At 36.7% G+C, this 27350-nt stretch overlaps 1 protein-coding gene across 1 annotated transcript; it reads right to left on the bottom strand.

The window, feature by feature from the left end:
- Positions 1 to 402: 402 nt before the first annotated feature.
- kdr (kinase insert domain receptor (a type III receptor tyrosine kinase)) lies at positions 403 to 27334 on the bottom strand. Its single transcript, XM_082147091.1, has 30 exons — positions 27047 to 27334; positions 24701 to 24797; positions 24315 to 24529; positions 23633 to 23754; positions 21161 to 21329; positions 20754 to 20890; positions 18753 to 18945; positions 18432 to 18549; positions 18101 to 18273; positions 17748 to 17904; positions 15460 to 15574; positions 14759 to 14867; positions 14307 to 14651; positions 13958 to 14104; positions 11976 to 12107; positions 9560 to 9666; positions 9033 to 9165; positions 8365 to 8469; positions 8163 to 8276; positions 7825 to 7913; positions 7378 to 7546; positions 6359 to 6450; positions 6118 to 6240; positions 5531 to 5642; positions 5324 to 5423; positions 5008 to 5113; positions 3942 to 4060; positions 3641 to 3725; positions 2647 to 2732; positions 403 to 2562 (listed from the first exon to the last, which is right to left on the bottom strand). Exons 1-30 carry the CDS (start codon positions 27108 to 27110, stop codon positions 2346 to 2348), a joined length of 4050 nt encoding a protein of 1349 aa, XP_082003217.1. The 5' UTR covers positions 27111 to 27334; the 3' UTR covers positions 403 to 2345.
- Positions 27335 to 27350: the final 16 nt, after the last annotated feature.

Raw genomic sequence — 27350 nt, 5'->3', positions numbered from 1 at the left:
ATTATCATTAATACAACAATAAGCACAAACAATAGCTGGATGAAAAGTCAGGCCCAGAGCGCAGAGCTCACTATGCTTTGATGGCCTTGTGCATGCTATTCTGGGCAGCCATTTTGAAACCAGCACTCCTAGGAAAACACCCAAGGCTGCGTGAGCATTGTTTCCTCATGCCCGTTTGTTCACACCCACACATACACAAAAATAAAAGTGCATGAAAGCCACAATGCACACGCATGAAGAAAAAAGTAAGTCCAGTTCACAGGCTAGCATGCATTGTCCTGTTCTCTCAGACACACAAATAGCGTGGAAAATAAATGGAGATATGAATGCATTGTCTTGTCAGGGTCACCGAGAAACAGATAGAGGAAGAGAGGGGTCACAAAACACCGAAACACACATAAATGTTGTTTTTAACTGACAAGAGTGTTTATTAAAAAAAAACTAATAACATTAATGGACGTGTATCTAAATAGTAATCATAATGGCAAATACTGACATTTTTCTTACAAAGACAAAGAAGGCCCTCATTATAAACTGTACAATCAAAAGGCCAACCAAGAAACAAAAAAAAACAAAACAAAAAAAATCAGACAGACTGTTTGTTGCTTGGGGGAGAACAAGTCTGGTCACGATTCGTTTTAAGACAATGCAAAAGATGAAGACAAAAAATGGAAAACATTCACACACTCAATTGTCTAACATTCCAGTTGCTATTTCCTGTGCGCTAGGAAGAGGGCATGCCTCTGCTCGGGAAGTGGCGTGGACACACTGAGAGACCACTCTTGCTCCGCAGTCTGTGTAAACATGATTGTATTGCTAAGGCTTTCTCGCTCGCCAAACTCCCCTGACATTTAGAAGAATAAACCTAAAACATACATCTTATCTGCTCCAAAACAGTCTGTTCCAACACAATATATTACATTTATTTCATTATAGCGAGCATGATAAAAGAAACAGTTAACAGAGTCAGTGATTCTTTTAGGCATACAATTATGAAAGAAGCGATAACGGTGCACCTCAACTGAAGCTCGAGGGCCAATTAAACGGTTTGTTGTTTTTGGATCATGCAATCATGTGGTTTGCCATACTAGAGTCATTATGAGTAATGGCAGGAAATGCCTAATATGGGATAAAAAAAAAGAAAAAAAAAGGTTGCTACTCAATTGGCTGCTCTGTTGCATGAGGATTGTTCACCAGAAAAAAACAAACAAAAAAAAGTTATAATTTACCTTCATTTTGTGTTTTTCAAAGAAACAAAAAAGTTGCATTCTACCAGACTACGAAAGTGAAATGAACAAAAACATCTTAAAAGCATCATAAAAATGCTTCTTTTTCTTTAGCCCATACATCTCGTATTATCTTCTGAAGCCATTCGATTATTTTATGTGAGGAACCAAATGAGTTTTAAAGGGTTAGTTCACCCATAACTGGCTTTCGTTCATCTTGGGAACAAGAAAGAAGATCTTTTTGATGAAATCTAAGAGCTTTCTGACCCTCTATTGGCAGCTACGCAACTACCACTTTGACGCTTTAAAAAATTCATAAAGAGATCGTAAAAGTAATCCACATGAATTGAGAGGTTTAGTTTCTGAAGAGACACAATCGCTTTATATGATGAACAGATTGAATTTAGGCTTTTATTCACTTAGAAACATTTATCAACTCACTTATCAGTTGTGGTAAACGGAAGCTCAAGCATGTTCACTTGATGTGTGAGAAACAATGAGGTTCATTCTCGTGTTACGCAGCACGTTTGAGCTTCTGCAAGAACCAATGAGGTTTGTTCTTGCGCATCAAGCAGGTTCGGTTGAGCTTCTGTTTGTGTTCACTGATCAATGTATGTATGTATGTGAATAAATACCTAAGTTAAATCTGTTCATCATATAAAATGATCATGTCTCTTCAGAACATTTGGATTAAACTTGATTCATATAGATTATTTTTACAATCTCTTTGTGAACTTTTTAAAGCGTCAAAGTGGTAGTTGCGTAGACTGTCAATGGAGGAACAGAAAGCTCTCGGATTTCATAAAAAATATCTTTCTGTTCCGAAGATTAACGGAAGTCTTTTCGGGTTTGGAACAACATGAGGTTGAGTAATTAATGACAGAATTGTCATTCTTGGATGAACCTTCCCTTTAAGTTGTTACTTCATGAATATTTTGTAGTGGTCACCATTCATTTCATTTTATGGAAAAGTGCAACTTGGACATTCTATTATAAATAACTAAAGAAAGAAAGTCTTCTGAGGGTGAGAAAATTGTGTCTGAATGTAATAGTGGCTGAACTATTACATTAAAGTTTTGAATATCATAATAAGGAAGACTGTTTGAAGCTTTATAGATGTTAAACTGGAGGTGCACTATAACGGACCTCTGCACTGAACTTGTCGTTCCTCTTGGGCAGTGGAGGTTTCTTCCGAATGTCTCTCTTCAGGATCATCTCTTCGTTGGCGTATATCGGGGCTTCAGCATCATCAGAGTGGTAACCAGACTGATAACCGCTGGTCTGATTGGACGATTCAGAAGCTAAAGACTCCTTACTCTTGCACCGCAGTAGTGGGCTGTGGATAAAAGCATGAACATGTTTATATGTCTGTGGAATTGTCCTCATTTGTGACTGTACTGAGATCAGGATGAATTGTCACCTGAAATTGTGTGGTCTCTGCACCTGCCTATCCAAAGCCTTCATCTGCTCACGTGATAAGCCTACTCCACAGTCCATGTGACCATTCTATAGGAAGGGAAGATCATACAAAATTGACTGTTTTCATCATCATAAATGGGATTTTTGGGATGCAAGAACACTCTGTAAATGTTTTATCAGATAACCTATATTGTGTTATCATATAGTAACATCTAAATGGTTTTACTGAAATACAAATATTTAAAACATAAAAAAAAAAAAAGATATGTATATATATAAAAAACACAAGCTCCGTCATATTCTGTGACTGTTTGTGAAGAGTGCGAGCCCTCGCGCATCGTGCTGTGAAATACAGACGTCAAAACAAAAACAGTATGCACGCGCAAGTCTGTTATATTGATGCGCAAACAAACCATGAATCTGTGCTCTCAATGCAATGATCGCACATCGTATTTATGCACAGACACTTCTCACTACATTCAGTGCATTGTTTCCACACACATTTCGGATTATGTTTTGATTTGTCATGTGTTAAGTAATTCTGAATGGATCCTTGTAACTTTAGTGTGTTTATACAGTCAGGTCAAGGCAGTTTGTTTATCTTCATTTGGTCCTGTTCAAGCTCTTTGCTATTGCACTGTATACATACTATACGCTGAATTCTGAAGGATTTTTTTTTTTCATTTTTTTTTCATGGGTGCTTTGGTGTGCATAAATCTATGAATTTTTAAGGACACCTAAATTTACCTTGAAAAAAGCTTGCAGAAAATACATTGTGAGAATCACCCTTCAATATGAAGGGGTATTTTGCTGGATATAGCAAATTATGACACAAATGAGCATGTTAAACAAGATAAATGGTGTATGCTTCATTTTACGATAAGTGTGATATATAACTTTTTTTTTTTTTTTTTTTTAGCAGCAAAGTTTGTCCTTTCTACAATAAATGTTTATGGATCATGACCAGATGCTAGTAGTACACAGAGTTTATTTACCATTACAGCAGTGTGCTCCAGGGGAATGTCCACAAAAGTCATCATACTTATTGGCACACCACAACTGTCCATCTGATGTGGGAACCTGTCAGGAGAGGCACGGGTGGGACCACTGTTGCATTAGTTTGTCAAAGGAGAGATTAAGCAAGTTATATCCTCAAATGTCAGTTCTTGAATGTAGTGTGGACACAACAAAAGTCAACTCGGGTAGGGATAAGTATCAATTAAATCTGATTAATTTTAGGTCTATGATGCCAACAACAGCTCAAAAACACCAGACCGAATAGTTACTGTAACTAACCCCAGAGCTGGAGCATTGTCATAGTGGAGCTGCGCCTCTGTGCTGCCTGCATAGCGTGTTCTTTTAGATGATTCTTCTTCCATCTCTCCATTTGTCAGTGGGATGTAGTCCTTTCCATCCTTAAACACAGGCAACAAATAATAATTCAATTAATTATAAATAGTCAAATAATTCAAATTGTCATATGAAAAATGGGATCACGTTCCATTATGTGGAAAAGCCACTTTCTTAAAAAAAAATGTGTCTTGTTTTCCAGTAAAAATATCTAATCATCCTTGAAACATGTGAGAAACTGCATAAGATATTATGATAACATAACGCGGCGACATTTAGCACCGTGGCACTTCGGGCGACCTGAGTTCGAGTCCCGGCTCACGGACCTTTCCCAATCCCGTCTCCCACTCTCTCTCCCACTTCACTTACTGTCCTATCATAATAAAAATGCATTAATGCAAAAATGCCACACACAAAAAATACAAAAATAAATAATAATAATAAATAAAAATCTTTCTCTCTCTCTCTCTCTATATATATATATATATATAAATAAATGAAAAATGAATAATGTTGCTAATAACTGTGGCAACTCACTGAAATAAGTGTAAGTTCAGGTATTAAAAAAGTACTAAAACTAAAAAAATTATAATTTAAGGGTAAAATTAAATAAAAAAATCTAAATTAAAATTAAATAAAAGCCAATTCAAAATATTGATAAATACTACAATAGTATATAAATAATACTAAAATAACACTGGCTGAGGCTCCATTGAGGCTTTTCCAAAGGAATAAGGAAAATAACAATTCAATTTATAAAAAAAAAAAACCAAGTATTAATATATTATCTAAATGCACTTTGCATGTAAATATATCTTGGTTTAAGGATGTTTAGATATTTTTACTGGAAAACAAGACAAAAATACTGACTATATATATACTATATATATAAATTATTCCTTTCCTTTTTTCTTTTTTCTTTTTTTGGCGAAATACTTGAATTACTGATTGCTAAAAACATAAACTAGACAAAAAAACAAACAAAAGCAAAACACTTGGAGTCAAGTCTCACCTGTTGAGCGCTAGCCTGTAGCAGATTACCCAGATGCTCAACTAACTGAGTAAAGGTTGGCCTGTCTTTAGGTCGATCAAGCCAACAGTCCTGCATGGTCTGGTATCTGGAAGAATTTGACATGTTTTCACAAAAAACAGTATGAAAGTACTTCTGTATCTCCAAAAGAATGAAACAAAGTGTTAGGTACTACTTGTGCCCATTTTCTGTTGGAAACACTATGACTGGCATCGCCAGAACTACAAAAATCTAGATCCACAGTCGTCAAAGACCTTCAATCTTCAATTTTACATCAATAACTGTGAAGTGTATTTACATCTCAGGTGTGGCGTAATCTGGAGCTCTCATTCTGGTTCCCTCCTTTAGTCGCCTACAGAAAGACTCATCAATGCACACACCTGGGTATGGAGACCCACCTGCACCAAAGGAGACGGGCCATCAGAACATGTCAGCTAACTAGAGTAGGTATATGTTGTCTAGTAAGCGATGTGATAATATTATGTTAATATCACTATTGTGTTACCAAGTGAGAAGATCTCCCAGAGCAGCACGCCAAAAGACCAAACATCACTCTGCGTGGTGTACACGCGGTCAAAAATGGTTTCAGGAGCCATCCACTTGAGAGGAAGACGAGCCTGTGATGATGGAAAGGAAATGCTCAAGTGTAAGTTGGTCGATAGTTTATCTGTGTAAATATATCCATATAGCGCAGGTCTGCTTAAATGCGATAGAGCAGCAAAGAAACATGGATGAATGAGGAGAAAGAGTGGGACATGCTTAATGATGAATTTTTTTAATAAACACAATAAACCACGACTGAGAACCGAATTTGGTACTGACATGCGGCTTTCCGTGGTGCACGAGTGCTGAATTCAGTTCACTTTCGCGGCTTTTTGCGCTTGAACGGTCAAATACACACATTTTATGTGTCAAAATGTCCGTCTTGGTTAGATTTCACGTAAACACAGTCAGTTTAAAGTGAAGTAAACAGGGTGAAATTATCCTTATATTGGATCCATGCATAAGGTCTTAAAGTGACAGCAGCCTCATTTAGGCATGTCCTTAATGTTAATCAGACAACAATAGAAAAAGGAAATCAATCATCCTCACATCTCCTTTACGGACGTAATCGGGGTCTTTATAGACGTCTCTGGCCAGCCCAAAGTCACATATCTTCACCACGTTGTTCTCAGAAAGTAGGATGTTTCTGGCTGCCAAGTCCCGGTGGATGCACTACAAACACAAAGTAGCAGTATGACTCAAGCAATTCTCTTCAGTGATTAGTAAAAGCTCAAGATCAATGTACTGTATATACACACAAGTAGGCCCTGGTTGTGTGTTTCAGTTTTACCTTGCGAGAGGCTAGGAACTCCATGCCTTTGGCCACCTGAAAGCTATAGCTGATGAGATCCTCCATTGTCAGGTGATCCCAGTCTGAACTCTCTGTACATGAGCAGATGACACATATACATCTTAGGTCATTTAATTTTACAGTGTAAATGAGGGCTTGATTCTGGGAGTAAAAATATTCCATACAGTTTCTCAAATAATAAGCTTATTGAATCTGCTTAATAGTTATACTTATTATTATTAATAATAAAATAATGATCTTGTTTATTTGGTTTATTTTTATTATTAATTACTTTGAAGTTCATTCTATTTAAATATATTTTCTTAATTTACAGAGTGAACATTTTGTTTTAAAAGTACAAAGTAATAATTAGAAAAAAATATTATTAATAATAAATAATTATGCTGTTTATTTCTTTGTCAATCTTATTTTTAATATCTTTATAATTTTTTTTTTTTAAAGTACAAATATTGTTTGCTGACCAAATTGCTCATTAAAGCAAACTAATAATTATATATATATTTTTTATAATAATAAATAGTTATGCTGTTTATTTATTTACTTATTTTGGAGTTCATTTTATTTTTAATTTCTTTCTTAATTTGCAGTGTGACCAATTAAATGAAAAGTACAAATTTCCATGTAGTTTTGTAGAAACGAGCTCATCAAAGCTACTTAATAATTAGAATAACTATCTATCAATAATAAAATAATTACGCTGTTTATTAATTTATCTTATCTTTTTTTTTATTTTGCTGTTAAATACGTTTTAGAGGAAGTACAGCATGTCACACCCAAATGTATTTCATGTCACATACAGTACAATAAAAAAGGTTTTGTAATGTAACCTAAAAAATGTAGTTTATGTGGTAACATTTAAATGACAATACTAATCAAAACATTTGATATAGTTTCCATAACTTTGTTAAATGCGCCATCTTCGGCTTTAGTAGCTGCGAGTCCATAAACTTAAGAGTCTGAAGACAGTACAGTGTATCCAACAAACTAATATACTGTACCTAGTTCATCCTGCAGCTGGGTCGTGGAGGTCTGTTCTCCCACCTTGGTGCACACTGCGGTGCCGGTGCAGATGTCCAGTCGAGTGCTGGTTCCCAGACCCAGATCTCCCTCATGTAAATCCTCTTCCGGCTCTACCTCCCTCCTGCACGGCATCCGTGGCATCCGCTTCTGAGGAAACAAGACACGTGTGGATCAGTTTTCCGCTGCTGTTAGGCTAGTTGGTAAATTAGTAGGTTGTCAGGGTGAAGTAGCAACCCCTTCATAACACATTTAACCTTGAACAACATTTAAAGGCCAAGCCAAGCACGCTCAATGTCTTCCATAAGGCTCTTGAATCAATCTGGCCACATCAGAAGACATTGTTAAAAGGAAGAACTGAAATCTTTGAAACTACTGTACATCACAGCTTGATTTTACAAGTTACACTAAGTTATGATGGAATTTACCTTGTAGGGACTGTACTCTCCTCGTTTGCTTTTTAAATAGCTGGAGAGGTTTCCGTTTTTACAGTATTCTACAATCACCATCAAGGGTCCTGAAGGAGTAAGAAAGAGAGAGAGGAAGAAGAGGCCTTTAATGTGGGCACATTGTGTTCTTCTCAACAATGCACAACCACTTTGTGGCGTTTTTGACACATTTCTTACTATGACTGCACATTTTGTCACCCATAGACATTTACACACTTCCTGAACAGAACGTGCAAGCAACAAACTTCACAGGAAAAGGAAGATTACAGAAGTAATTTCTGTCAATATCTGAGGGGAAATTTAAAAGGAAAACTCACCCCCTTGTTTAGTGCAGGCTCCTAGAAGGTTGACCACATTGAGATGGTGACCAATATGGATGAGGATCTTCAGCTCAGACATCAGAGCGCGGTACTCACTGGAGGTAGCGCCCTCTGTCGGAGATTGAGAATACTGCAGTCAGTTGTGTTAAATGGAAGATATTTGAAGCCAGTTTAAGGCCAGTCAACACATGCCTCATACCCTTGAGCATCTTCACTGCTACTGTAGTACTGGTGGTGGCCTTCTCAATACCATATGCGATCGCCTCCACAACTTGACCAAATGCCCCTCTGCCCAGCGGCTCTCCTAAAAAATATGGTATTATACATTTGTGAACACTTACGTCTATATATATATACAGTATATATATATATATATATATAGTAACATTTATGTACAAAGATTTTAGCTGTTTGCAGGGGTTAAATTGGATCTTTAAAGATGTTGAAATCCTAAAATCGGATAGTGATTCAAGGCAAGTTATGATATGCTCCCCTCCCCATACCAAAGAGAAAAAAACATGCATAAATTGTTCCACAACATTTTAACACCCTGTTATGCTACATAATGCATATATATGCATATTTAAACAAATGATAATTCAAAATTAAATGCATGGATATACAGATACTGTAAATATAGATAAATAAAAACATATCACTTAAGTCTTTTACATACAGTATACATTGGTCCAGTAGTATGAATCTTGCTTTTTTATGGTAATGTAATGAACTTCAAAAGTAAAAAAAAATTAATGAAGACAGAGTCTTTCTAACTACTGAAAAGCCATTCAGGATTGATCTTGGCCAATTTGATTTTATTTATTTGGGCTTTTATTGTTTTATTTCTCATATTTAGCCAAGTCTCACCTAGCTTCAGTCTATCACGCGGGAATTCCCACTTGATTGCATCATAGGTCAGTCTCTCACAGTGCTCATCCATTGGCATATCATCGTCCAGAATGATTGACAGGTAGCCAGTTTTCAGATCTCCATCATTAGGCTGTGAGAGAGGAAAGAGGGAAGGATGGATGACAAAATGGAATGGAAATGGAGGTCAAAAGGGGAGAAAGAGCTTGTCTGAATGAAACTCTGTCCTGTTTGAGTCTCCTAGAATCAAGCCCTCATTATAAAGACACCCACTAATGAGTTACTGGAAGCCACTATCATACTAAGAGGCAGAATTAAGGCTGGGGAACAGTGGGCACTGGGGCCCATGGCTGGCTGGTGTACGTGATGCATCGCAGAAGAATGTGGGCAGAGCATACAATAGAGATGGCTTAAGCCAAGTCAGGGTAGTCAGATCTGATCAGTCAGAGGAGAGCGGAGAGAGCGCCTGTGCGTGTAAATGAGAGAGTGGGAGAAAACAAGGAAAAGGGAAATTGATGGAATGTTACCCGCTTCCTGTTGCGGATGACAAAGACGATGAGGAGCCAGAGGAACATGGCGATGACAACGGCACCAATAGGCATGATCAATTCCACGTTCATATTATCTTCTGCACCTGTGGGATCAATAAGAAATCACAAACAAAGATGACTCACAAAGACATTTAAAAAAAGATTTAACCAAAACAACCTAAATAGAATGATAAATAGAACGAACGACACCGATAGATAGAACTTTAGACGGACGGACTAGACTGACCCATCGACAGACAGACAGATATTTTAATAAATATTAATAGTGAATCTATGACATGAATTGGCATACTTGTGTGCCGGTTTGATACTAATTGGGCAAAAAAATAATTAGAAAATTTTTATTTAACCAGATAAATATTTTATTTTGGAGAGAAACTGGAAAAATGCTTCTTAGTTTTATATTAAGATGGAAGAAAGGCTGGAATTGCCTGGACAAACCTAGTTTACAGGAAATATTTGTATACTGTTAGGCGTGTATGATGGCTCCAGGAGCAAAGAATTTGAATTGTTTGCTGACCTGATATTACATCCAATCAAAATAAGCCTGAAGAGCGAACAGCAACATGAAGCCAAAGTCAACCAGTAGGAACCGATTCACATTAGATAAAAAGTATCATGTTCTTTTCTATACTAGAACATGCAACTGGTCAATCAATCATTACATGTAGATTATTTAGTTTATTTCTCTCTCCCTTCCTCTCTTTTACTCTTTCTTTCTCCTTGTGGGAACGGTGCTGTTAGTGAATATGACTGCCGTCTGACAGTCGCATTTGCAGTGACAATGAGAAAGAGTGTAGGCGAGAGAGTAGTCACGTACACATGGAGTATGTCTCTGTTATTTGTGTGCCTCTGTGCTCTCTGTCCTTTATGTGTGTGAGGCAAGAGACGGAACCATACCATACCGTGTGTTGAAGAGTATATATATACAATAGTCAACATTTGAAGTGGATCAAAAAAGTTATTCAAAGTTGTCCTACGACAAGAACGGGTATTGTTCAAAATTCATGTACAACTTTGATGAAAGGTTTTGATCGACTTCAAATGTTGACATATACATATACTGTATGTATATGAGAGAGAGAGAGAGAGAGAGAGAGAGAGAGGCGTCTCTCTCTTTTGTCTTCTGGGATTTTGCTTTGTTTTCTTTTAGCACTCCCTAAAGGATGTACACTAACAGAGCCCCCTTCCTGACGGACTAAAAAGAGAGCTATTTTTGCCACAGGGTCTTGATTAAAACAAAATCTCAATGAGGATAAAAGTCAGTGGGAGACTGAGCTTGCCTCACACCCATGACACGTCTCTGAACGTCTGCTCTTAAAATGGGATCTTTAATAGTTTGGCTACCTTCACACCTCCCTTCAAAACTGACAAACTATGAATCTCTACCTGCCATGTTTTGGTATAAGAAACATTTGCACTACCATTTAAAAGTTTGGGGGTCAATAATATATATATATATTTTTTAAGAAATTAATACTTTTTTTTATCAAAATTGATCAAAAGTAACACTTACAACGTTACAAAAGATTTCAATTTCAAATAATTAAAAATTTTTTAACCTTTCAATTCATCAAAGAATCCAGAGGGGGGGAAATGAAGCACTGTTTCCATAAAAATATTAAGCAGCACAACTGTTTTCAACAATGATGATAATAATGAATGTTTATTGAGCAGCAAATCAGCATATTACAATGATTTCTGATGGATCATGTGACATTGAAGACTGGACTAATGATGCTGAAAATTCTGCTTTGCCATCACAGAAATAAATTACATTTTAAAATATGTTAAAATAGAAAACCGTTATTTTAACATACTATTTAATATAACTGTTTTACTGTTTGTTTTTTTTAGCAAATAAATGCAGCCTTAAGGACCATTTACATAGAACACATTTTTGTGGTTAAAAACGCAAAGTTTTAAAAGTTGAACTTCTTTTAACACGGTTTTTTAGAATGGCGTTTCATGCGTGAGATGCTACACAAGATGCAAGACACGGGCGCAATGGTCAAACACGTCTACATGTTTACATAGAAAAACAATGGAAAAGCAGCGCAGTGGAATGCAAAACGTTCTGTGTGAATGGATGTTAAGTGAGCATGAGAGACTTCTTGCAAAAACATTTTAAAAATCTTACGACCCCCAACTTTTGAACAGTAGTGTATATGTGGCAAACATTACTACCATTTATATATTTGTAAAGATAAAGACTAAATCATAATATCAAGATCTATTAGTGTTAGACATAGGGGTCAATTGTAATATTCCAAAAATATATATAATAAAATTCTGCACAACTTTACCGAAAAAATGTATATGTCCTAACTGCCCTATCTTCAAAAATTAAAAATTAAATAAATCAAGCAGTGAGCTTTGTCTACAGACTCACCATCCACAGTGATATGAGCCTCGTCATAGTCACAGCCCAGCTGGTTACAGGCTGTACATATGTAAAGACCACTGTCCTCTTTTTTCACCCGTTGGATGGTCAAGACACGATTTGACCTCTTCAGAATCACACCTGACAACAGAAAAGCATGAAAAGTCACTAAACTAGTCACCCCTCAGAGACAGTTTCAGACGATAATTTATTTTCTGTAAAGCACACATTAACACCAAACTGATTTTATGATGAGATTCAGTGTAACTTAACAATAAACGAATAAATGACTCAAGCCTTAGAATAGCGGTCAAACTAAAATTGTATTTTAAATGAGATTTGCCTTCAACATGTGAAACAGATCTGAGAAGCAAACTAAATGATGGAATACACTACATGTATGAACTGATTTTAAAACTCTAAGGATCGTACACTTATCGATTTTGTAAATGGTTACAGAGAAAAACTGGGCATCATACACTAAAAAAAGGCAGAAGATCACACACTATCAGACTTTAAAGTCGTCCCTAACACAGCGAACTCACGCAGAAACATACGCCCGAGTGTAAGGAGATGCATGACAAATGAAAACTGTGTTTAAAATCCTAACAAAAGATCAAACATGTTTGATATCCTCCAACTGTATGGATTCATAGACTGAAGATTAAAAATAGTGTCTACCCATCATACAATATTTGATTTTCAGTGAAATCTGTCAACTCTGACAGTTCAAAATCTGCAGACTGGCTCTGGCCTTCGGCAACTAGTGTCGACTCATCCACAGTGTTATTTTAGTTTTATTTATATAGCATTATAATAGCACAGCAAATTGGGGCAAACATTCAGTGTAGTTTATTCCAGCCTTAATTAGAATTGTCCTACTCTTCAGGGGTGCGTTCTCCGATAACGTTGTCTCTTAGCGCGCTACGAAGACTCAAAGGTATACCTTTCCTACGTGTGTTCTCCGAACTATACCTTAGGATGTTGCTTAAGGTAAACCTTAAAGTTCGACCTTAGCAGGTGCTGTCCATGGTGGAGGTGCTGAATAGGTTGATATCGATGCCTCGATGATCGATTGTGCGCTCTTTCCTTCACAGCGGTATAGGTAAAGTATTGAGAAAACAATGTTCTTTATAAAGAAGCGTTTTAGAAATAGTACAAACTGCATTTATCGGGGCTCATTGAAATATGTACATGCAGAAATAAATATGAGTATGTGTTTATAATTTAGCAAGTGTGCAATCCCAAACCCTCACGGCCATAAGTGTGTTAATGTTCTCCACAACGTATGCTGATTATCCACCAGCCATGTAGTTGACATACACTAACTGGCTCCGCGGACGGCGCCGTCTTTGATTTAAAACAAGTACTCGCTGTCTCGCTGCCATAGCTATAAAGTTTGTGTAAACTCATCTTTCTTTATATAGACTCCTAAGCCTTTTCTGTCAAATGGTTCGCCAGCTGATGTGCCTTAGGATAGTAGCCTAATTAAAAAAAGCTAACAACCATTAGTGTATGGAAACTTTATTAATGAAAACACTTCCATACACTGGGTGTAGGCTATAACAACATAAGTATTTTATGTGTAAATTTTTTAAGTAAAGTAAAAATTTAATTTTAATACTAAATCAGATTTTATATTAAATGTTCATATAAAAATTTCTATGTGTAATTAAACTGCGATGTAAAAAAGCTTTTTGCGTAGTGGTGGCCACTAGCGGTATGAACCGTCAGCAGCGATAAGGTATAGCTAAGAGCGCTCCAGACCAACCTTACGAACGTATGACTTACAGAAGGTATACTTAACTAAGAAGGTTTCGGAAACCACGTATTAACGATAAGGTACTTCTTAAGGTACAACTTAAGAACGACGTAGCGTTAAGGTAGTTTCGGAGAACGCACCCCAGGACAATACTGAGGATATAGAGAGGGTAGTTTATTCTTACACCTAGCATTTTTTTGTACATCTACAGATGTTTTATTTTGCGCACCTGATCCCTCCATGACGGTCTGGTTGTCTTTAGTCCAAACTACAGTAGGGGTTGGTGTGCCGGTCACCTCACACTCTAGAGTGGTAGAGTCACTCACATTCACTCTCTGGTTAGTCAGATTGGTCACAATTCTTGACATCTCAAGAGCTGTGGAAAGATATAGACTGATGCACATTCAAGCTTGCACATGATTTCTGCAATATATCCCATCTGAACAACCAACTGAAGCAAGCAGGAATTAAATTTAGTCAATTAAGTGTGTAATTTTATCACCAAACTAACTAAACGACACAAATAATGACTGTTTTTAAACACGTTTCCTGAACACTATGTAAAGCTATCGACTAACCTCTGAGCTTGAGGTTGTGAAGCAAGCAGGTTCTCTCACTGGTGCCCACGTTTTCCACTTGGCAAGCGTACAGGCCTTGGTCCATCAAAGTGGCATTGGGTATGGGCAGGTCCAGCGTTGCATTGGTGCCCTGCAGGCCTGATATGGTGACATTGGGCTGGTGGAAAGGTGACAGGGTGAGGGTATCACAAGGCATGGCCGCTGGAAGGGCATCAGGGTTGGCTACGTTTGTTACCCGATACCAACGTAAGTTAGAGTACAGCAGTCGGTCGGCTACACAGCGCATTACCACGTCCTCTCCCTCAATAGGGCTGCTGGAGGGGAGCACGCTTAGGTTGAGGAAACCTGTAAAGATGACAAAAATAACGAAACGTTCAGATTTAATCACTTCAATTGCAATAGGTTAATTTGGGATGTACAGTGGAGAATGTCTCTGGTTTGGAAGCACTCACGAGTTACTTGAAATACAATGACTCGCTCTTCTTCTCCCATCTTATTGGTGGCAAGGCACCTGTAGAGGGCATGATCAACTGCTTTCTGGATCTTCAATGAGCTGATGGTCTATGTGAGAACACACAATACACCAAAACAGGCAGTGGATGATTTTAAAAATACAATTATAACCAGATTCACCAAGATTAACCACTAATTCAGTGGGGTCCAAAAGTCTCGGACTCCTTTTGCATTTTCATTAAAAATCAGAAAATTGATTTAAAACAATAATTTCATACATCATTTTGAAATGTCTTCGTATTTGGTTTGTCTTTTTGCTTTAATGACAGCTGTACTCAATGAGCTGCGTGAACTCAACAAGTTTTTGAATAAAACCTGACGATCATGTTCTCCAGCATGATTTGAGTATTTCCAAAGAGCATATTGAGGTTCAATAGAAGCAAATACATCTGACTGTATGTACAAAGCAGAATACATTTGCTTTTTTGATTAGTGACCTAGAAACAGTGCATGGATCTTAAATATTTTTTGTTTCCTTTACATCTTTTTTCAGGTGTATTACCAGGTTTAAATTAGATTTTGAATCCCAGTCTCAGACATTACGAACCAACTGTATATATTTTGCTTACAATTTATTTATTTTATTTATTTTCTTTGCACGTTCGAAGGCTGAGCTAAACACAGCACAGTTCTGGTTTACCTTCAGAGAGCGTTCAATGACAGATGTGGGGCTGATGATGGGATTCTTCCCTGTGTTGTTGTTTGATATCTCCCTCCACTTGTCACAGTTCACCACGCTCTGGTCTGACTTTGGTCTGAGAGTAAAAGATAAAACATTAAAAGTTATTTATTATTTACATTTTTTTGTCACAACAATAATAATATACAATTATTATTATTTAAAAATGTATAAATTACTTTGAAATACTTTGTAAATGTTCATGTTTTCCAGGTCTGCAAAACACATTTAAAATATTGCACACTATTGAATAGTGTAGTATCAATATTGTTGGCTCTGTGAAGAATTGCTTAATGGTCTTCTAATGTAAGTCACTTTGGATAAAATGATCTCTTAAATGCATAAATGTAAATACTACCGTTCAAAAGTTTTGGGGTCACTAAGATAAAAAAAGAAAAAAAGAAATTAACTTTTATTCAGCAGGGATGCATTAAATTGATCAAAAGTGACAATAAAGACGTGTATAAAGTAAAATAAATAAATAAAAATAATCAAATTGAAGCTGTTCTTTCTGTTAACTTTTTATTCATTAAAGGATCCTGGAAAAAAAATGTATGACCACTTCCACAAATTTTTTTTAATAAAATAAATAAATGTTACAATTAAAAAACTTATAATTATGGAAAAACAAGCATTTTATATTAACAGAGAGAAAACAAAAAATAAACATCTATTTATCTACATATCTCCAGCAGGAACAGGAAAAACGGAAAAACATTAAACTGGATCCTAAACAACAATGCATCTATTATTAACGGTCTAAATTTAGACCATCCCATAACTGTTCTCAGATCTACTGTACAGTAATTCCACTTCTGCCACACATATTTATGATGAGCAATAGGAATATTATATGCCATGTCAATAAACTGACTTCGGGTTTAGACTTGGGTTTGACATTAGCACCTCATGTAGGTTAGCATAAAAGCCGCAATGAAAGATGGTTTAACTCTTGTTTGTAGGATACAGTGACAGACATTGTGCTATTTTCATGTCTGATCAAGGACACAGGTTTTGAATGTGTCTGCTTTTAGAACAACAGGAAGCTGTGATGAGGACTACGGAAGTAGGTGAGGCTGCAATCTGAAGATAAGGCTTGTGTAATGCCTGGTCCTGAACACTCATTGCATGATCACAACATCCTTGGAAGTGATGTTCTGTGTATGCAGGCTGCCAATCAAAGTCACAAGTCAACCAAAACTCACAGTAGCTGATTTCTAAGTCCTCTCTTTTTGGCCCAATCACAACAGTTGTTTCCGGATGAATGCCCAATTAGAGCACATCATGATGAATGGATTGCACTGAACACCAGGAACAAATATGCTAGCACTGTTCTTATATGTCTTCTATTGGAATTAATAGATAATCCGACCACACAAATATGTCAAAGCACAGAGCAAATCAGCACCTGCAAACATTTTTATTCAGTGCATATTTTGTCTGCAAAAACAATGACTAACGATATTGTCATCAACCTAAACAAGGTAAATGACTTTCCCATACAAATACAGGAAGAAACTTTTAATTTATAGCTTTCCTTCTAGCTTTCTTTCTGAATGGTTTTGCTACAGGTAAATGTTTCTGGGGCCATGGAAATTTAGTTTTTGTTGTGATCTACGTGTTTCAGCATTTGGATTGCATTTCATCAAGGAAAGTACAAATGAGGAATATCACGAACAATCTGTCATTCAAGAAAAACAATATTTACAGTACTATAGGCGCAGATTAGATATGAAAATGCAGAAATGTAAAGAAACGAGAGAACAAGAAACATACTCTACATATGTTAAGGTATGTTTTATGTACACTATGCCACTCTGTATTATTATTATTTTTTTCCCAACCTAAGATGTTAGATATTTTTAATATTCGATATTATAATATAATACAATGTGATTAAAGATTAAATTAGCACTTTGCATTGAAGCAAAAAATAATATGTTGGTAAAACTTGGTTGGATTACATCCACTGTGATGTGATGTGCAACTGATATCTAAGGGATCATTTTTTTTACGTACTTTATAACCTTAAAATGACTTTCATTTGTCTAACCTAATTTAGTCATGTTAATTGAGTTATATTCAGTAATATTTTGACCAGTTAATTTAGATGTTACCACATGAAGCAGATTTATCTAACATTATCTGACAAAACTTTTTTTGACAGTCTAAATTCTTAGCTGTATTATAAAGGTTACATTTGAATCAAAACAAGAAAACAGCATCAAATCATGTGGCATATTACTTACAGAAATCTGTTTGGGCAGTCCTCTCTGGGCATCCACTGCCATTTTATTGTGACAGGGCTGGATCCTCCGCTAACAGTGCATCTGAGTGTAGGACTACTGCCGTACATATGGACATCACGATCCAACGGCACTTCCTTCTCAAAGATCTTAGGGTGAACTGAACATATAAACCCACAAGTTAATACAGTCAAGTCAAGTCAAGTCAAGTCAAGAGAAGAGAAGAGAAGAGAAGAGAAGAGAAGAGAAGAGAAGAGAAGAGAAGAGAAGAGAAGAGAAGAGAAGAGAAGAGAAGAGAAGAGAAGAGAAGAGAAGAGAAGAGAAGAGAAGAGAAGAGAAGAGAAGAGATTCATTACCATGAACCAATAGTTGAAATATTCTTTTCTGCTCCTCCTTGGTAATCTTATTTGTTAAGACAACAGTATAATTCCCAGCATCCTTCTCTGTAACACCATATATAGTGAGAGATCCTCTGTTAGGCTTCATCCTGTACTCATCCTTCCACACTATCAGCTGATCATTCTTATACCTGGATGGTCAAGAGCGAAAGAAAGCTTAATGCAAGTTCAGTCTGACTAGCACAGACAATTCTAATCTATTCTTTATAGGCACTATATTTATATTAGTACACACACACACACACACACACATACATACGTACATACACACAAGTAACACTCCACTTACCACTTGACAGAAGGCTCTGGATACGCATAATATTTAACAAAGATTTTTGCCTCTTCCTGGCCAGCATTTACCTCCACAGTCTGCAACAACTGATCACTGAGCGCTATAAATGGTTTCTCTGAAATATCAATCGATATGTTAGAGCAAATGCTATTAAAACATTGTATTTTGTATTATTTGTATTGTAAAACATATGGTCTTTATGCTACCATATGCCAGCAACTTATAACTGACCTTGGTGAGCCAGCAACACTAATATTTGAAATGATATAAAGCTTTTTTTTTTTTTTTTGCTAAGTGGTTATTCCTAAAAGTACATACCATAGACGATGAGGGATGCTCGGGCAATCTTGTGCATCTGACCACTAGAGGCTGTACATATATACTCTCCTGTGTCATTTATGGTCACATTCTCTACAATGAGCGTATTGGACAGTTCTAAGGAGTTCCACAGCTTCTTCTTGTAGGACCTGGTCTCATAGCGTGACCTTGGCATTGAGCTGTTGACACTTCTCTGCAGGAGGTGAGAGAGACGACTTAAATCCACCAGAGAAATGCATGATGTTATTTATGAAACTGCATTTCAACTAAATCTGCTGAACTGGTCTGGATTTGAATTGAATTGAGTTTATGCTTCAAGTGTCTTCAGTAAAACATAAATGTCAGCATAACTAAGTAGTAGGGATTGAATGACTTTAGATTTTTTTAAAGTCAACATTTATGTGATGAAAATCGAGTCAACGTCGTCTAGTCGCTGATGACGTCATTAATGAACAAATAAGCCTGAACCTCGAGCTGAGACTCGAACGCGTGTTGCCTTGTGCACAGCTATGGCATATGACACAGCGCTGCCCACAAGGCTATTGCTCCTATATAACAGCTTATTTTTATCACAGCATTAGTGAGAGAGCGATTGCGTTTGAATTAATTCTACCTGGCAGCGTTTCTACTAATAGTGAAGCTGTGGGTTTTTGTTACTAAGAAATATATGCTATTTTACTGATAAATCACAGTGTTGACAATACATTTCTCCGCTACTGAATGTTTCCGTGTGCACGCGTTCAAGTGACGTGCAAGCTACTGTCTGTATGTGTGTTACAAAGCTTCAGCGCATTAGTTTAGAATGGTGATTAACTTGCGTGTACAATAAGCTGTTTAAAACGTGCATTCACCTGATCAATTTTGAGCATCCAGGTGTATAATCAAACATGTCTTGTGGAGCGCTCTCGGAGTATGCATTTATTTGTCATTTTAACTGTTGGAAACGGAGCATTAAAGTGGACTTCAAATATTTATTATCCTGATGCGCCCTCTATAGGCCACGATCAGCAACTAGACGACATCAAGCTTAAAGCGTAATGGCAGAGCATTAAAGTCGACTAGTCTGTGTAACCCCTACTAAGTAGCCAGATATTAGGCAAGTTTCCATTACAGATTTGCGATTTTTTTCTAAATGTCGACAAAAAACTATTTCGAAATGACAGCGTTTCCATTAACCGATGTTATGCGACTAAAACTTAAAATCAAAAAGTAAAATCATTCCAAAAACCATGGCAACGGACGTTGGTAGGTTTCCCAGCCACTGCACTAGCCATTATTATTAATCGAAGGAGATGTATGTGTGTTCTCAAAGCATTAATGGTAAGGAACGACCCTTATTATACTTGTGAGCAGCACATATGAGGTGTTTCTGAGTGTTTCTCCCTCATATCTGCTTCGAGGTCTTGATTGTGGCATTTATTTGAGGTTTAGAATCCATTATTCCTCTAATTCTTTTGTCTTTTATGAATTTAATAAAGAACTCTGTCTCGTATTCTGTCCAAACACACCACGTCATCTACGTCAGGTGACCTGCAAATGCGCAAAAACTGTTTCCATTGCAGTTTTGCAAAATATTTCTTTTTCGAATTGCCTGAAAAACCACCTCATGCGAGCGTAAAAACTTTTTTGCGATAAATGCGAGTTTTTGCGAAATTGACGTGTTTCCATTGGGCGTATTTTCAATTCGCAATTTCAATTTGCGCAATTTGAAGGGTAATGGAAACGCGGCTATTGACAGTCACACAGAAGATTGTCTGATGATACATTTTAAAGGATGTTTTGGGTCAATACAAGTCAATAAAGACATAGCAGACATTTTTGTTTAGACTGTTTCTGGCTGTTTTTCCATCGCCGGACATTGCTAAACTTATGTAGAGAACAGGAAGGAGACAAGTAAAAAAACAGGGGGTGGTCTAGTTATTTTCTTTGGTAATCAAGATTATGCCACAAATGGTGCCGACTGAGGTTAACTTGTATTGAACATTTCTCTAAGTCACTGACCTTCTCATGTGGGAAGGTCCACTGAAAGTCGATTCCCACATTGAGCTCGGTGTGAGCAGTGCAGTTCAACATTAGCCTCTCCCCTACCGTCAGCCTCTCATGAGCTGGACTCAGGGTGAGGTCATGGATCTTGTATCCTGCGGAAGAGGGAAGGGGTGTAAGGGACGTGCCGGGTGGAGCATTGTTCTCTTGAGACCAGGGCAGCTGATCTCACACCAGACTGTTCAACAGTCTCAACAAATGATTCTGAAACATGCAATCGCGCCTCCACAAAAACAAAAGTTTGATCAATTTCTGACATGCTTGCAAATCTGAAATAAATGATAGGTTAGATGTACAAGCCTCATTCTGTACTTCAAGCAACATTCACCTGCCCAAATGAACTTTTTTTTTTTTTTTTGGCTTACCTACAACAGCCACAATGTAAGGTGAGGACTGATAGGTCTCGTTTCGAATAATGGTTTGGCAGTAGACCACGCCAGCATAGCTGACCACATGACTAGGCAGGATAAAACCCTTCTTGCTATCCCAGATGACCTCTATCCCATCAGTGGTCAGTTCTTTTACTGGATACTTCTGTTGGGCAGACACCACAAACATTCTTCACATCATATCACCGGCAGCGAATCACACAACACAGGGATCTTGATGAGTAAGCACTAAATATTTTATAGTCATACATTTCATATATATATATGGATCTGAAGTCAACAGAAAAGACCTATACATATAGCTACATTTAAATCATTTTGAAAAAGAAAACAAAAAACTTCCCATAAAAAGCTATTTTCACAATGTTCACTACTGTTCAAAAGTTTGGGGTCAGTAAGATCCTTTTTCAAGGAAAAAAGTACTTTTATTCAGTAAGGACGCAAAACCTTGGCACCGTTACAAACAAAATTATATTCATCAAAGAATGAAAAAATGCATCATGGTTTCCACAAAAATATTAAGCACAACAGTTTTCAACATTGATTATAATTGAGTTTCTTGAGCAGCAAATCAGCATATTAGAATGATTTCTGAAGGATCATGTGACACTGAAGACTGGAGTAATGATGGAGAAATATTAAAATAGAAAACAGTTATTTTAAATTGTATTATTATTATTTCACAATATTAAGTCAAGTCAAGTCAAGTTTATTTGTATAGCGCTTTTCACAATACAGATTGCATCAAAGCAGCTTCACAGTATTAAATTAAAATAATACAACAAAGTTTGTTTCAAGAGGAATTTATTGATTGATAAAATTAAATTAGATATCCCCAAAATATCCCCAACTGAGCAAGCCAAAGGCAACAGTGGCAAGGAACCGAAAAACTCCATCAAGTGACCTAATGGTGTCCTAAAACTCCATCAGGTGCCTTAATGGAGAAAAAAAACCTTGGGAGAACCCAGGCTCAGTCGGGGGCCAGTTCTCCTCTGGCATTGGATAGAGGCCGGATTGTAGTTTGAACTGTAGGATTATATGAATGCCTGGCTGAAGAGATGCGACTTTAATCTAGTTTTAAACTGGGAGAGCGAGTCTGAGCAACGAACAGTATCAGGAAGACTATTCCAGAGTTTTGGAGCCAAATGTGAAAATGCTCTCCCTCCTTTGGTGGTTCTGGATATCCTAGGTATGACCAAAAGCCTTGAATTTAGTGATCTCAAAGAGCGCGATGGATTATAGGGCGATAGAAGATCCGTTAAATAGACTGGAGCTAAGCCGTTTAGGGCTTTATAAGTCAGTAGCAATACCTTGTAATTAATACGGAACTTTATAGGTAACCAATGCAGTGATGATAAAATCGGTGTTATATGATCATATTTTCTTGATCTCGTAAGAACTCTAGCGGCGGCATTTTGGACTAACTGTAGCTTGTTTATTGAGGATGCAGGACAACCAGCTAATAAAGCATTACAGTAATCCAGTCTCGAGGTCATGAATGCATGAACTAACTTTTCTGCATCAGAAACTGATAGCATATTACGTAGCTTAGCAATGTTTCTAAGGTGGAAAAAGGCTGTTTTTGTAACATAAGAAATATGATTTTCAAAAGACAGGTTGCAATCGAGTATAACACCCAGGTCTTTTACTGTAGAGGATAAAGTAACAGGACATCCTATGATGTTAAAGTTGTATTGTGCGAGGTTTTGTGGGCGGTTTTTTGAACCGATAAGTATTACCTCTGTCTTGTCTGGATTTAATAAAAGAAAATTACGCGTCATCCAATCTTTTATATCTTTAACACACTCTGTCAATTTGGAAAATGTAGCGTTTTCATCCGGCCGTGATGAAATATATATTTGAGTGTCATCAGCATAACAATGGAAACTAATTCCATGTTTCCTTATAATATTTCCAAGTGGCATCATATATATTGAAAATAACAGAGGGCCTAATACAGATCCCTGCGGCACTCCATAGTTTACTGGAGTTATGATCGATTTTTCTCCATTTAAATAGACAAAATGGTAGCGGTCAGATAGGTATGATTTGAACCAGCTTAGTGCTTGTCCTTGAACACCAGTATAATTTTGTAGTCGATCTAAGAGTATTGTGTGATCTATAGTATCGAACGCAACGAATATTACTGCTTTATTGTATCAAATAAATGCAGCCTTGCAGCATAAGAGACTTCTTTCAAAAACATTAAAACATAATGTTTACCCAATATAACAGAACCCAAACTTGTGAACAATAATGTAGTTTGTATGATATGGATGATCTTTGCTGAACTCACTCAAAGTTATGTACTCAACATAACAACATCTAAATGGTTTTTAAATCACAAATATTATTTAACATTACTGAATCATCCTAAATACATTCAATTACACTGACAAAACTAAATCTAGGGTTAGATCAAATGGAAATAGCTGTAGAAATACTTACTGTATACAGTGTGACATTTAGGTTCTCCACAGATACCAGACAGGGAATGACCACCTGTTCTCCCTCCCGAATGAACACCACATCATAATCTTGAGCCATTCGGACAAATGGCGTCCGATAATCTAAAAACATAGGCATGTCTGATATTTATACTTAACCAACAACCAGATATTTACAAACCACACGCAGAAAAGATGAAGTTGCCATAATCTAGTATAATTTGACATATCTCTATACTAAATACATTCTTTTGATAGTATAAGAGATATGACACTACTAACAAACAGTTATGAAACCTGATTATCAAATGTGAATAGGTATGAAATGCAGTGCAAGTTCGCACACAACCACAGGTACACTTACCAACACTTAAAAACAAGCAACTTAAAACAAACCAATTCCTATATATTTTGTCTGTCTGGACAAACAGTTTACAGGTCAAAAGGGGAAGTAAAATGTGGTGGTGCCACTAGAGTGAAGAGGTTATGAAGAATGAGGAGGTCAGAAGGTTATCCTGAAAACAACAAAGGAAGTATGCGATGAACACATTTTTGTAACATTCCGACTTTCTCTCCCATTCTCTCTGGAAGACAGTGAGAGAGAGAGAGTGGGAACACTATGAAAAATGTGCTGATCTTTTTGTTGAAAATTTGTCCAACGAGATTACACATGAAAATCATACCTTGTATGAAGACATATACAGCTACAGAAGTCTTCCCATCTTCTATAGGCAGGCTTTTATAGAAGCAGCGGTACTCTCCCGTCTCATTGGCTACTGCTTTGGAGAGCGTTAAAGTGCTACAGAATAGTCCATCACCACTACAGTCTGATGTGGTGAGCCGGGTCTCAGAACGGGATCGGTTGTGAGGTGTAGACCACTCCAGGATCTGCCGCCCCCTGTGTAACAGGTAGAAAAGACTAGTGTCAGAAATGTATTCTAACAAAAATGACATTCTTTATTTTTTGTTTTTACCATCAAATCAAATAGTTAACAAAAGCAGCACCATTTTCCCAGCTCATGAGAAAAAAGTACAGACAGAACTGCTCTTCTCCAGAAGCAACGCTTACCTGCACGTGATCTCCAGTGTATTTGAAGCATTGATTTTGAGAGTTTTCTCAGTGATGTTTAAGGTTGGAGGATCCGGCACAAACCTGAGCTCTATCGCTGCAAGAAAAAGAAAAAATACATCCAGAATGCTTTGTTTAAGAATAAGCTGCTGATAAACACATGGATATACTCGCATTCAATTAAAATCACTGAGTGATTTAAATCATGACTTTAGTGGATAGGATATTCATATACTCTTACACTGACTGGTCTAATTTATTAATAATGCAAATAACTTATTTAGTTTGGATGAAATGTTTTTTTATTAATGAAAAATATACGAATATTATGCTATAAAGTGCAATAAAGAAACAAATTTTACCAGATTTCTGCTGTTTATCTTATTTTATTAAACCAACTTAAACCAAGAAAGACACAAAACATCCAGTGTAAATTTTAATCTAGACAACATATAACAATATTTCACATTAAAACTAAACTCTGGACACTAGGACCGCCATCCTCAGAGCAATAAACCACTGAGAATATGGCTGTAATATATCACATTAACATCAAGACTAAATAAACTTTAAGAGGAGTACAACATGCGCCTTAGGATCTCCCTAGTGCTTTTAACATGGTTAATATTAATCCAGAACAATTTAGTTTATTAACAAACTTAATCTCCATCTTCATCTAAAAGCGACTCCCTTTTCTCTTTTCATCTTTATGCTTGTAACACACATAAAGTGACTGTGTGTGAGCCATTTTGACAGCTTTAGCTCGACCATCAGGCTAAATATGCAGCTTCATTATCAACAAACCACAAAAATATGTCTGAAAAAAGTTCACTCAAAAAATAAATTGTGCTGGTCAGCCACTCAAACTAACAGTCAAACCACTGCTTGTCTCTGTGCATAAGCATGGATTCACATAGTCAATCAGGAGAGCACAAGAGCGGTGAGGACCATGAATGCCTGTCCGTTGCTTGGCCTGGTTTTACATTGGATATACAGTAAGGGATGTAGACGTGTAGAACAGCACAGAATGGCATAGAGCAGTGTGATGTGGGACCCTGGGATATTTTTCCACTGGAGCTGCAAGTGCAGCACAGAGGCCTGGATGTGTCAAAACAGGAAGCCTGGGCAGATGGGCCGGGGCCAGGCTAAATGGCCCCACGCACCAAAACCTGAGGTGGGATTCCTGCTCCAGAGGAACTAGAACTGGGAACACACACTCTTATAGACACACACAATCATGCTAAAATACATGCACTCCATGGAGACTTACTTATTCAACTGTTTGTTTTAACATCAAATGGCCAGACACTGAAAACATTTGAAACAACAATAGCGGCAAAGGTTTAATTGTATCTGATGAATAAGAGTGAACTGAAGGAATTACAAGATAAGGGCAAGAAAGAATAGGACATTTTATTTTTAACTTTTCTAAAAGCAAAAATCTCTCACTAGATCTCATTTTGAAAAATATTATAAGGGCTACTGAAACAACTCTGTTACTATTTTACATAAATTTTTTGTTACATAGCCTAAATATTAGCTCCTAAATGGTATAGATTTAAGCGGTTCTTTAAACAATACAGCGACAATGTTACAAGTACTGCATAATTTAACATTCAAACCATTATATGCTAGGCCTATATAAAATGTACTGACAATAACATTGATTAAATTATGTAAAACCACGATGACTTACATTTTATCTAAACTGACTTCTACAACTGTAACCAATAGGCAGAGCACATATGTTACCCAAACAAACACAAAACACCATTAGAAAAACACAACACTAAAATAAAGATATAACTAAATAACATAAAGGCAACATAAAACAAAAACTGTATATAACTCATTTGAATAATAAAACAAATGTTAAAATTTGTTCATGGAATTCTGTGGATGCTTATTCCCATTATTTTATCTGTCGCAAATATTTTTGGAATAGTTAAAAAATAGCATAGCCTATGAATGACCTTTTTTTTAATAAATAAAAAGTATGAATCACTTTACAATTTAGGCCTATAGCAGGAGCATTTAATTTTTTTTTTTTTTTTTTGTAGGCTATTCTAAAAATATCTACTATTTACTACAGATACAATTACGGGGGAAAGTGATAAAAAATAATAGCTACAGTTGTTTCAAATCAACAACAGGTGTAGGCCTACACTTAACATTTTAATACGAGATTTTATAATGCATAATTATGCCTATAGCCTACATGAGCTGAAACTCAGCAACTGCAAACCAATTCAATTGCCAATTAACAATGAGTTGAATCAATGTAATGGTGAGAAAGGTAATGAAGACGTGAGCATTTGTGTATTTAATTAGATGTTTATGTCATACCTATAACCAAGTTGATGGTTAAGAGGATGTCGACGAGAGAAAGCACATAAGATGTCTTTGCCATCGCCCGACAGTAACGCTGGACCGTCCCGGCATGAAACCAAAATTCTGACTCCTTAACTCCTCATCCCGATTATACGACACAGTTGTGCACTTTAAGATAGGTTTTTAAAATCCTTAAAGGAAAATAAATCCTTGTGCTGTTCTGAGTTTTCCCCCTGATTGAGACCTGTTGCGCGCTCACTGATGGATTCGTGCGCTAGATGTGCGCGTGACTAAAGTGCGCTGATTGGGAGGAAGACGA

This window comes from Leuciscus leuciscus, assembly GCF_965113295.1.
Source record: "Leuciscus leuciscus genome assembly, chromosome: 19".
Taxonomy (NCBI): Eukaryota; Metazoa; Chordata; class Actinopteri; order Cypriniformes; family Leuciscidae; genus Leuciscus; species Leuciscus leuciscus.
Note: the sequence above shows the minus strand (reverse complement) of the source record. Positions and strands in the feature narration are given on the sequence as shown.